General features: G+C 39.6%; 1 protein-coding gene across 2 annotated transcripts in view; it reads left to right on the top strand.

Annotated features, from left to right (window-relative positions):
- tnfrsf21 (tumor necrosis factor receptor superfamily, member 21) overlaps window positions 1–12795 on the top strand; it is a 72371-nt gene that overhangs the window by 11652 nt on the left and 47924 nt on the right. For both annotated transcript variants that reach the window (XM_019346288.2, XM_025899049.1), the window contains one exon: window positions 10052–10751. In XM_019346288.2, coding sequence (XP_019201833.1) covers window positions 10052–10751 — 700 coding nt within the window. The remainder of the gene's footprint in view (window positions 1–10051; window positions 10752–12795) is intronic.

The following is a 12795-nucleotide window of genomic DNA, read 5'->3' as shown; positions in this document are numbered from 1 at the left end:
CAGTCAACCAGTCTAAATATATTGAATTTAAATCATACAATAAGATGCTCCCATAAAAAGGCGTGCTCTCTCTCTCTCTCTCTCTCTCTCTCTCTCTCTCTCTCTGTCACACACACACACACACACACACACATACACACAGGGAGAGAGAAGTAAGTTTCTAGGTCAGTCAAGCAGCCTGGGAGCTGCTGAATTTGAATCCACCAATCAGAGAGGCTGTGTACTTTTTCCCGCCAAAACAGGTGCACACAGCACAGAGAGACACAGGATTTTTGCAGTCTATTTCTCATAGTGACGACCAGTGTTGGGTAAGTTACTTTAAATTAGTAACTTAGTTACATTACTAGTTACTTCTCTAAAAAAGTAACTCAGTTACTTCAAGTTACTCGTTACTTTCAAAGTAACTAGTTACTAGGGAAAGTAACTTTGGTTTTACTCAGAATTCTCTTGTTAATGTGTTGCTTCCGTAACTGGATACCCAGCAAGAGTGCCAGTCTTCTAGTTTGCTTACATGCCACAAGTGCACTGTGCCACCTACCAATAGAAAGGAAAAAATAATGTGCACATTTCCACGAGAGAAATCCCATGCCTGGACCGTCGTTGACCGCCGCCATGATTCTAGCCTGCTTTTTACATCCAACACAAAAACTGCAGTCGTGGTGCTTTTGATTGTACTCAGAACTTGGAAATTCTGCCTTCTGAATAGGAAGATGTAGGTAACACCAGACTGCAGATGAGCTGCATACAGAGCTGGACTGGGACAAAAAAGATAGCCCACCATTATAGGAAAAATCATAAAGCCTTTGAATGAAAATAAACACTGTTGTGACAGTGATGTACACTGTTCTGATGGTATATATGTATCAATCTATCAATTGTTTGTTGTAAGACTCAGATAATTATGTTTTTTAAAGCGAGACATTTTAAATGAGAATAATAAAGAAAAGTATTTCCTTGTCCCCCCCTTTCCCTGTTAATGCCCTACCTGCCCCCCTGGCAACACTTTGCTAGACCCGCCCCTGCACAGTTACCAGCTGTCAGCTACATAGAAAAGGATCCTGGTGTTATTTGTCTCTCAGAAACAGTTCATAACTTCCCTTCAACTCATTCATGTCACCTAAAAGGTAAACCTGTTTCTATCACCTGTTCAGCTCTGATGATTCAGTAAGGACATCTCCTGGTTTCATCTTCATGTTTCCCTCTCACCAGATAACCAAACCGATATCATGACCAGCAGCTTTACAGCTGTGGCTCCAGCAAACATCAGCTGATACTAGAAATTAATATTAAATAAATTCTAACAACAGCTGATCAAGCTTAAACGTGCTGCTGTTGTTTAACGCGACATCCGCTGGTTTCCTCTTTCTGGCGCAAAGTGGGCGATAAATAAACAAGAGAGAAAAGCCGATCAGCTGATCATTGATCAGTTTCGTGATTGAAGTAGAAACAGGAGAAGAGAGAATGAGAGAAGAAGAGGCAGCTGTGCAGCTTCAGCTTTGTGTCTTTTTCATTGTAGCGGAAGTCCGGGACAAACTGTGTTCCTTTTCACCTCAGTACGAAACGCGTAATATTTTCTCTGAATACCAGATGATTCTGTTTTTTACGGGACGGTTGGCAACTCTAATAATTAACCGTATGAACAAAAAGTTCAACATCAGTAACATAGCACCCACCCAGCTGTATAGAAACTCCGTCATGCTAGCTAGCACGCAGTACGAAAATGTCAGCATACCGAAAATAAACTCCGCCTAAACTTGGTTTATATCTGACTCCGATAGACTGCAGGTCATAACTTCTTACCTGAAGTTCAGTTCACCTGACACGCGGACCGGCGGCCGCTTCGGGTCTCTCCTCTTGCCTCCCTTTTCCTTCATCCACCTGCTGGCCTCCACCACTTGCTAATGTTATTGAATCTGTGGAAGCTCCGCGATATCCACCACACGAAGTAACGAGTAACGAGCCTATCTAAATCCCAGTAACGAGTAACGCGTTCCTGGTTTTGGCATAATAACTAGTTACCGTGCTCGTTACCACAATAATAACGTAGTTACTGTAACGCGTTACTTAATAACGCGTTAGTCCCAACACTGGTGACGACTCCCCTCAAACAAATGACCATAATTTCCTAACCGTAGGGGCTCATTCTTACACCGTTTTGTTCAGAAGAGATGGGGGAATCTTCAAGTGTTGACAATTTATCATTAAAATATGAATTATTAAAGATATTTGACTTCTAATGCACCATAACTGAGTAGAGGCGAAGCGAAAACTGCCTTGACTTCCCCTCAAACAACGCTTTGTAACTCTAAATCTATTTGGAGTATCGATATCATTCTTTCACCGTAAGAGACAGCAGGCTTTGGTGAACAGTCATGGAAATTTTCAGGTCTCTGTGGAAATCCAAAAAAAAGATATGACGAGAGAAAAAATTGCCTCATTTCCAGAGTTTGAAATCTGAAGAAATCTGAGCGAAGGACGAATTTCCTACCCTCAAACAAGTCTAACTTATCTCAGAACGGTAATAGGTGAGAAAAAAATTCTTGAATTGTGAGCGTCAGGAGTGTCTGAAGATATACTGGGACAAGCCTCATGTTTTAACTTCGCTTCGTTGAGGAGATATGACGATTCGAATATGCCTCTCATTACAGAAATCAAGCGGTGATTTTGAACAAACTCTCCATTGACTTTCTATGGAGAGTTTTCCGACTTTGTGTTGGTCTGAGGAGATTTGCCAAAATTCTATAAATCTCACAACATTTTCTGAAAGCCAGCAAAAATACCTACGTTTTGATGTATAAATTGTGGAAGTTGAGTGAAAATTGAGCAAGTAGCAAGAAGTTGTTCGGACATGAAGAGAAGACTGCGAAACCTACAGTGGCATACTGGAAGCCAAGTGCATAGCAACCATAACAACGCATGTATTTTGTGAAAAATCACAATTTTGCAACTCAAAACTTTAAGAGGGATAAAAGTAAAACGGTAAAAGATTTGAAAAAGCTGATTTATACCTGAATAGCCCAATAATTTGTGAACATTTTAAAGTTTGAATGGTTGTTCTACGTGAAAATATGAGGAAGTAGTTAAGTTTCAAAAACAAGCAAGTTTTAGCAGAATTGCGGAAGTTTCCCATTCATTTCAATGGGACAAATTAAAGGAAAAAAGTGTAATATTTTAAAAAGTATAATAGTGAAAAATACCAAAAGATGTAGAATAGTTAGCAGAATAGTTTAAAATTTGAACGGTGAAAATCGGCTGAAAATTGTGGAAGTAGTTAAGTGCCAAAAAGTGTACAGAGCAACTAGAATAAAGTAGAGATAAAGAATAAAGAGAAACAGGAAAACAATAGTGTGGATGCTTAAAGCATCCACACAATAATATTTTCCTATTTAGTTTCATGCTGTAGTTCAGCTATTTAGGGTTGATTTTATTTGTGAAGAACAGCTAACGAGAACAGTAGGCAAACACAATATGTGAGCTAGCTTAATGTTGAACAGCTAGCTTAATGGGATGAAAAGCAGTCCAAGTCAGGTGGTGTTGTTCATGATCCCTTACCGTACATTAAAGGTGCACAGGGATATATACCAAATGGTATATTTTTATTTTTTCTTCCAGCATAACAGCATCAGCACCAATGGTAGGGGAATGGGATAGAAAATTTCATAATCCTCTTGATTAATACCATCACTTGTGGTAATCTCCAAATGCGTACTGTGTCAGTAATCAAATTCTATAAACAAACAGAAGGAGCTGTGGTAGGGAAACATCCATTGTGTCCTGTAACAAGCAGAATGTTCCCATTTACTGCTGCGGGTGTTTTCACTTTGAACATTGATGTGAATGAATGCATTGACATGAGTGACGCAAGTGAGTTATGAGGAGCGCCTAGAAAACATGCTCTAATGTTTATGGATGAGGTTCTTGGAATGAACACAAAGAAGCAAAGGAGTGGTATGGGAAAGGGCAACAGAGTGCTGAAAGAATGGAAAGCTTTATCCTTTTTAGCACTAGTCGTAGAAAGAGTTAGGCTTCCTTTGACTGTTTAATTGCAAGTAGTCTGTGGTAAGTTCCTTCAAATATTCATACAAGTAATTTCCAATGACCAAAACATACATGTGTGGTTCGTTTATATCCACCCATTCCTACCACATTGGTATCACTCTGACCCCTGCTTTTGGTTCACAGAAAGATATAAATCTATGCTCATGGTTGACAAACATTCAAATGCGTCATCAGCTAAATTTTCCCCTCAGTGCATCACTTCAAATCCACCAGCCCTGTTAGCTCTGCACACACACATATTCTGCTGTGGAGAACACCATTAAACACACATTTCTGCAAGCAGATCCACACTTAGCCTGCTCTGTCTTCATCTTTGTCTGTGTTTGTCTCTGTCTCCCACTGTGTGTCAGCACTTTTGCTAATCCTCCTCCTCCCTGGCTTTTTTTTTTATTTCTGTTGTGACACAATAGCAGCTAATCCTTCATAAAGTCACTTAGTTGTCTTCTCCAGACTGCACTGGTACACATACTTTGGGCTGCTCTCGTCTGATAGTTGCCCCAGCATCAGACCACATGATAGTTATTTTTTAAGCCATACTCACTGTGTGAACTTCACTGCTCACTGTGTGAGAATAAAGTTGACACAATCAAAGTTTTCGCCATGTTGGACTTTGAGTGAACTGCTTTAGCTAGATGCAATATGAATCGAAACAACTTTCAGTTTGGATGTCTACCTCCAGTATCAGAGTGTATGGGATATTTGGCATGCCCAGTTATCTGTCCATGATGATGGCTGATTTTATAGTATAATTATAGTATCTTTCAGATTCTGAAAGTGTGCATGTTTATCATGTGGCTAAATAGCAACCGGTCCCTGAAGTTTATGATCACTGCATCAGTGGTGTCATGTGCCAACTGTGACATCAACACAGTCTCGTCAGTGTTTATACTGGTGCTTAAGGGCTCACTGGATCTATGTAGTCTTCTCCAGCACAATAGGTGTCACCACTCGGCTAAAACCTTCCTGGTACAAGAGTAGATGTATTCTAAACAGCAAGCTGGCAACCTGGTGGCTGTTAACCCCCCTGAGGTCTATTTCATCATCAATGGTGACTCCAACAAACGCTGACTGTAATTCTTTGCTTTTGGAAGAAACCAAAGAAGGCGTGTCTGTTAGAATGATTACTTTTTCCTTCTTTTGATTGTCAAGACTTTGGATAACAGTCCAGTCATCACAGCTGATCATGTAATAATAATAATAATGGTAATAATAATAATAATGATAATAATAATAATAATAATACATTTTATTTGAGGGCGCCTTTCTAAAACCCAAGGTCACCTTACAAAGAGAAAAAGACATCAATAAAACAGTCGATTAAAATAGATTCTAATAAATTAAAATACAAAAAACAACAAATAAAAACAAAACAAAAAAAACAAATAAACAAGATTTGACAGCAAGTAAAATCTGTATTAAAGCGAGTAAGCCGGTTTAAACAAGTCGGTTTTGAGCTGTGACTTAAATAAGGGAAGGGAATCTATATTTCTTAAGACTGAAGGAAGTGAGTTCCAGAGCCGAGGAGCAGCGCAACTGAAAGCTCTGTTCCACATAGTGATTAGGCGAGCAGAAGGAACAACAAGATGAATGGCAGATGAAGATCTGAGAGAGCGGGAAACAGTGGTGATATGAAGCAGACCATAGAGATAAGGGGCAAGGTTATGAATGGACTTCTATGGGCACCCAGTGAAGCTGTTGAAGAATTGGGGTAATATAGCCTGTTAAGGAAGTACGAGTTATGACCTGAGCTGCAGAATTCTGAAGAAGTTGAAGTTTATGGAGGGACTTATTGGGGAGACCAAATAAGAGGGAGTTACAATAATCGATCTGGGAAATAATAAGACTATGGACAAGGATGGCAGCAGCATGGGGAGTAAGCAAGGGACGAAGTCGGTTAATGTTACGTAAGTTAAAGTATGCAGACCAGGTTATGTAATTAATGTGAGACTGAAATGAGAGAGTATGACGCCCAAACTCTTTATCTGCGGGGAAGGAAAGATGGGGGAATCTTCAATATTAATGGAGAAACTGTGAGATTTGGTTAAAATAGAGGCTGTACCAATGAGTAAAACTTCTGTTTCATTACTGTTAAGTTTGAAAAAATTAGAAGAGAACCATAATCTAATCTCCATAAAACAGTTTGAGAGGGAGGTAGGTGGAAGGGATGAATTAGATTTGGAGGAAATGTAGAGCTGGGTGTCATCAGCATAACAATGAAAATTTATATTATATTTTCGGAATACATGGCCAAGAAGGAGCATGTAGATAATGAATAAAAGAGGCCCTACCCCTAAGAAACTTGAGGAGTGTGATTTAAATGGGATAAACTGAGTAGGTCTGAGAGATATGAGGTGAACCAGGCAAGGGGGGTATGACTAATGCCAATGGACGCTAATCTGCTCAGGAGGATATTATGAGAAATGGTGTCAAATGCCGCACTAAGATCGAGAAGGATGAGGATGGTTAAAAGACCAGAATCAGCGGCCATCACAAGGCCATTAGTAATCCTTAACAAAGCAGTTTCTGTACTATGATTGGGGCAGAAACCAGGCTGAAATTGTTTGTAGAGAATATGGTCATTGAGGTATGAGTGAAGCTGGGAGGCAACTTCATCAAGGATTTTTGAAATAAAGGGGAGGTTTGATATAGGGCAAAGATTATCAAAATGATTGGGATCTGCACCAGGCTTTTTGAGAATTGGAATGACAGAAGCAGTTTTCAAGGACGAAGGAACAATTCCAGTGTTAAGGGAAGAGTGGATAATACGAGTTATGAGAGGAGCCAATGAGGGAAGACAAGCTTTAACTAACACAGTGGGAAGAGGGTCAGGCTGACGGGTGGATGATTTAGATTTTTGAATAAGATTTGATACATCAGCTATGGAGGGAAGAGTAAAACTTGAAGACTGACTGTTAATACTACTAATTTTTCTAAATGTGATGTCATGGAGAGTATAGGTTTTGGAGGCTGTTGTATTTACAGTAAAAGAAATAAACATATGATCAGATTGGGGAAACAATTTTGCTTTACAGTTAGTTTACTTAGACTTCACACGAGTAAGAGGTTAATGTTATAGCTACCCTAAAAATCTTATGATTGGTTGTTTTGAAGTAAATAAGTGTAAAGACTGCAACTGGTTGTTTAAAAGTATCAAATGGTAAAGCCATGTGTTGTCATGGTTGGCTGTGTGGCAGGCAGGCAAGCAGGAGTGGTGGATCCAAAATGCAGGACTCAGACACGGAAGTACAACTTAAAGCGCAGCTTCATTGCTGGGAAAAACCTCTTACTTAACTAAACTCACCAAAAGACAAACAAAAACCCTGGAGGACTAAAACACTGGAACTGAAATACTAAACAGGAGCTGGAGACTAAACACTGGACACACAGAGGCAAAACACACAGCTAGTGGAGGGTACAACACGACAGAGAGCACAGGAAAACACAGGGCTATATACACAGGGAAGTAATCAGGGAATGAGAAACAGGAGGGAGACACAGCTGGGAGAAATTGGACTAACGAGACAGGGGAGCAGTAAAACTGAACACACTGACATCACACAAGACCATGATCCTTCAAAGTAAAACAGGAAACAAAACATACTTTACTAAGACATGGACTAGACAGAGAGAGACAGACTAGACACTGACCAAAACCTACTAAATAATAATCAGAATCAAAACAGTATCACTGATTAATCAGAACATAATCATAATCTAGAAAAACACCAAAACATGAGAAACAGAAAGCTGGGTCAAAATGACCCAGAACCGTGACATGTGTAGTCTCTAGCATTGCCTGATAACATCACTCTGGCATGACTCAGCTTGGGCCTGTGTAAATGTGTAATCCTAGACATGTGTGGGTTGTTCCCCTAAACCCGCTGAGCTGAGGTTCCCAGCAGCAGTGAGAGGGAAGCCTTGGGGAAGAAAAAAGAACAAAGTTCCCCATGATACATCAGTAAAATTCGTAATTGTGGAAATGAATGCACACCATTTGACACTAAAGTTGTGAGGGCCAGGATGAGTCAGTGTAGTGACTAAGTGATATTAGCGATACCAGATGGAGGTATGAGTGTATCCATGTAAGCTGACTCATATTAAGGTCATGTCTTTTCTGTCTGGTAGGGATGTTGAGTACCAAAAAAAGGCAATGATAAACCAGAGAATGGTCACAGACTTACCAAAATGTATTTATAAATGAATGAATGAGTATAATGTATGCTGGAATTACATTTTAAATTAGATGATTTCACTATTTATTTCTAATTTGTGACTCTGTAAAAACCTAATATTAAATAAAATACATGTAGGATTTTAGGCACCTTCTGTGCTTCTCCCAGGTGTTGTTATCATGGGACAAGTAACCATTTTAACTGACACACATAAAAATGTACTTTTTTTTTCTTCTAAAAAACATAAATTTTGCTTAATTCCAAAGCAGGTTTAAGTTTAGGTTTTAGGGCCAGGGTTGGGACCATCACTGATGACAGTTTAGACCTCAGATGGTTAACCTCTTAACATCCACAACGTCGCTGGCAACCTGTTGGTTTTGGTTTTGTTAGAGCAACATGCTCAAGAGGCAAATTTTCATAAACTACATGATACATTTCCTACATGTCATAAATTTTTGCATTGAAGTTTTCATATTAAATTGGAATGCTTCAGTCAGGGCAAAATTTTATAAAAAAGCCATGGACAGCATAAAAAATGGTAGCTGGTAAAGGAAATAAGTACTAGAGCAGGGCGATATGACCAAAAATATTCATCATGATATAAATTTGAAAATTTGCGATAACGACATAACTGACGATATAATTGACACTAGACAAAATACTTTACAACTCCACAACTTTATTAGTGCAAAAAAAAAAAAAATCAATGTATTTTCACTTAAACAAGCAGCTGTTTTTTATGTGCATTAAAGTTATATAAAAATTTAACAGTGCAAATGCAAATTCCTTGCTGACAGTTTAACCAAAAGGCATTTCCAGTGGAAATTGGCTGACATATCCTCAGCATAGCCATGTATAATATTCACAAAAGTTAAAAAGAGGTTATACACACACACAATAGGGTAATATTATGTTGAAACACAGTACGTATCACTCCGCGAGGCTCCTGACTACGATAGCGGTAATGCTCCGACAATCCATCAAGTGGTGCGGGTTCGTAGCTTAGCAAAGTCGTACTAAAACATTTGACAGATTTTCGAGCGCCATGTACCACATAAAATCGTTTCGAGGTCAGTAAACACAACCAGAATTCATACATAAGGCACACGGGATTATAAGGGGCACTGTTGATTTTCAGAAAAATCAAAGGATTGATTTTAAGTGTGCCGTATTTTCCAAAAAACACGGTAATAACGACGGCCCGCTAGCATGCTCTACCAAAAATAGTGCTTTGTTGTGTATCTAACGGATGAAAGCTAAACCAGTTCCACACCACTGAAGTTGCAGCATTTTTACAAACCAATTCTGGTTCATCCGTTTCATTCAACGATCCGCTCTCGCCCTTCTCATTCTCCGTCGCTGCCATGCTTTTTCTGCCATGTGCGTATGAAAAGAAAGGCACTGTGCATGCGCGTTTTACCCATATTCTATCGCGATATTTCATTTTATTATCGTTGCCCAACATTATACCTGTATTGCCATGAACGGTATGATATGGCCCAGCCCTAATAAGTTCCATAACAGGATATTAGTTAAGCCTTAATCTATTTGGTTCTTGTAAAATTAAGTTACTTCATACTCCATCTTTCAGTGGACAGTACTGACAAAACCACCTAATATGTGAACCTGACATTGTGGATCCCAGTCCTAAGAATTCAGATAGTGTGTGGTTTTTGCTTTAAACACTTTACTGCAGTATAATGAATGCAGCATTCTTCAGGGGTTGACAATCTGTCCTGGTGCATAAAATTCTACACCAGAACATTTTTAAAAACATTTTTTGTCTTTCGCCTAATAGCTGCCTTCTCTTTTCCTCTCAGCTCTTATGTACAGTTGTGGTCGATATCTCAGCTCGGGTTTTGACCACATCCAACACAGATGACCCGCCCATTCTTTCTCAACGGCACTATCAGCACACCGACCAAGACACGGGCACCCAGCTGGTCTGTGATAAGTGCCCGGCTGGCACCTATGTCTCTATCCACTGCTCTCCAACATCTGTGAGGGAATGCAGCCCCTGTCCCAAAGGCACCTTCACACGGGGAGAGAATGGAGTTCAGCAATGCCATCGTTGCAGGAGTCCTTGCCCAGCTGGCTTTATCGAGAAAACGCCTTGCACAGCCACCCAGGATCGAATCTGCACATGCCCACCCAATACATTCTTGTCAGGCAATAGTGGTGCTGTGTGTAAGCCCCACTCCTTGTGCCCCCCAGGCAAGAGGGTGAAAAAGCAGGGCAGTGAGAAAAAGGACGTGGTCTGTAAGCTGTGCTCTGAGGGGACTTTTTCAGATGTGGAATCAAGTGCAACGCAGTGTAGAAATCACACAGACTGCCAGGTTCAGGGGCTGGTGCTGGTCTTACCGGGGACTAGAGAGAAAGATAATATCTGTGGACCTCTTTCTACAGCTCCATCCTCTGCCTCCACCACTGCTTCAGGTGGCTCAGGACAGGCTGTGCTTGTACAGGAACCCATTATTTCTTCAATCTTTCCAGCACCCCTGGCTGGACCTGCACATAAAGGTGAGGGATGGGAATTCTGTTCAATAATGTTTTATTTGAATTTATATAGTGTTCCGCTTTAACTGTTTTTTTATGTTTCTTTACATTTATAAAAGTTGACTGAATAAAAGTAGCATTTTTCAAACATTTTCCATGTGAAAGATATGTTATGGGTTTCCTGTAAAATCAAAGGTGGCATTTATTGTCTCCTCCCTTATTGCCTTGCCCAAAGGCCTCTTTTAACCCCCCCCCCATACATTATCAACAGCAAACAACATTAGCTACCATTAGCCAAAAAAGTGCTAATCATAATAATAATCCTGTTAAAAATACAATAACAATAAACAACTGGCTTGCAAGGAAGGTTCCACACACTAAATGTGACACAGAAAGCAAGGCAGAATTAGGCAGCAAGCAGATACATTGAAAGGCTAGCAAGTTATTTGAGTTAGAAGGTAAGCTAACATTAACCGTCAGTCAGAATAAAAAGTCTCATTTTTGGGGGGAAATTATTATAATAATAAAATAATAATAATTATTACTATTATAGTTATAATATGAAAAGCAATAACTTTATTTCAACAGTACCTTAAAAACCACACAAAGTGGTTTACAGGAGTTTCAATTCATTGAGGTACCTTCATTTGGCTTTCTTCTGGCTTAGGTTAGGTATTGGTAGTTTGCTTACTAATGAAATGTGAGCATGTCGGGTGCACATATAAATTAAAGCATAAATTAAAAGTGCTTATTCTTCTTTATGAATTATTATTATTATTATTGTTATTTATGATTTTTGATTGTATCCGATTTTTTTGTCTGGTTGTTCACACTACAAATAAAATGTGACAGCAAACGTGCTCTAGTGTGAATGGTTCACGGCCCTCAAAGTGGCCCGCATGCGCAAAAGAAAATGTCACACACAACGCGCTCTATTTACGGAAGTAAAAATGGTGGCTACAGAGCTAGGTGTTGTCGCAACAGTCTATCAATTTCTGCACAGTCATAACCGACAAAATTTTGACAAATTAATTAGAGAAAGAAGGACACTGAGAAAAAAGAGAGCCCGTGCTTTAACCTAGGCCTTGTTTGGAGCAGTGGCTGCTACCTCCGTGCAGAGGTCTATATGGACACGGAGTCGTTTAGCTTGAATAGAATTGTCTCCCCATATGCTAATCAAGTCCAAAACCTCAGTTTCTGTCCATTGACTCACTCCGTCTCCAGTTTCCTACTCCGGCGCTGATAACTGGCTTCTGTCTCGTGTCAGTGACGTAAAAGACGGATTTAATGCGACATGACCATTCAAACAGCAGTCGCTTTCTAAAACATCAGATATGTATCGGATACCACATACGAAAGTGACCTAGGTCGGATCTGAAAATATTGGATTTGTGTTGTTCCAACTGTCATACCATGATCGGATATGGGTCGCATAGGGTCAAAAAAGTCAGATTTGATGTGCTTTCGCGTGCAGTGTGAATGTAGCCTTATTGTCAGTAGAAGTAAAAGGCAAGAGGACCACCTCATTCTGGGAAGAAAAGGAGTGGTGACTGAGTTGTAGTGGGTGTGTGTACTAAAACGTCATAGCATAGTGCTAACAGAAGTGATAAAAGCCTACATCAATTAGCTATATGAGGTGTATAAAAAGTTAGTGTAGAGGGTTTTTTTTTTTTTTTTAGGTACATGACTAATCTCCTAGCAACCAAATATATTCAAGCAACTCTTAAATCCATATATGGAGACATGACAAGGTTATAGAGGTCTTGGAAAACAATGATCTAATACTTACGGAGGCAGAAAGTGATTTGAAGTGAAGTGATGAAGGAAGTCAACAAAGCGTGTTTGTGCCAACTCGTAGACATTCTGTTGTTATGAAAGTTAAAAGTCACCACCTAGTTTTTTTCACCAACACTTTACCATTACGTAGCTTTAGTTAGTGTACGACGGTCACGCCATGTTATAATGGTGCAGTGTGTTAGTGCCAGACAAAATATCACACTGATTTTGAGGATTTGTCTTGCATAAACAGAAGCCAATTGCTTCTGTGAGCAGCAGGGTGGTACTGGCT

The sequence above is a fragment of the Oreochromis niloticus genome, linkage group LG15 (genome assembly GCF_001858045.2).
Source record: "Oreochromis niloticus isolate F11D_XX linkage group LG15, O_niloticus_UMD_NMBU, whole genome shotgun sequence".
NCBI lineage: Eukaryota > Metazoa > Chordata > Actinopteri > Cichliformes > Cichlidae > Oreochromis > Oreochromis niloticus.
Note: the sequence above shows the minus strand (reverse complement) of the source record. Positions and strands in the feature narration are given on the sequence as shown.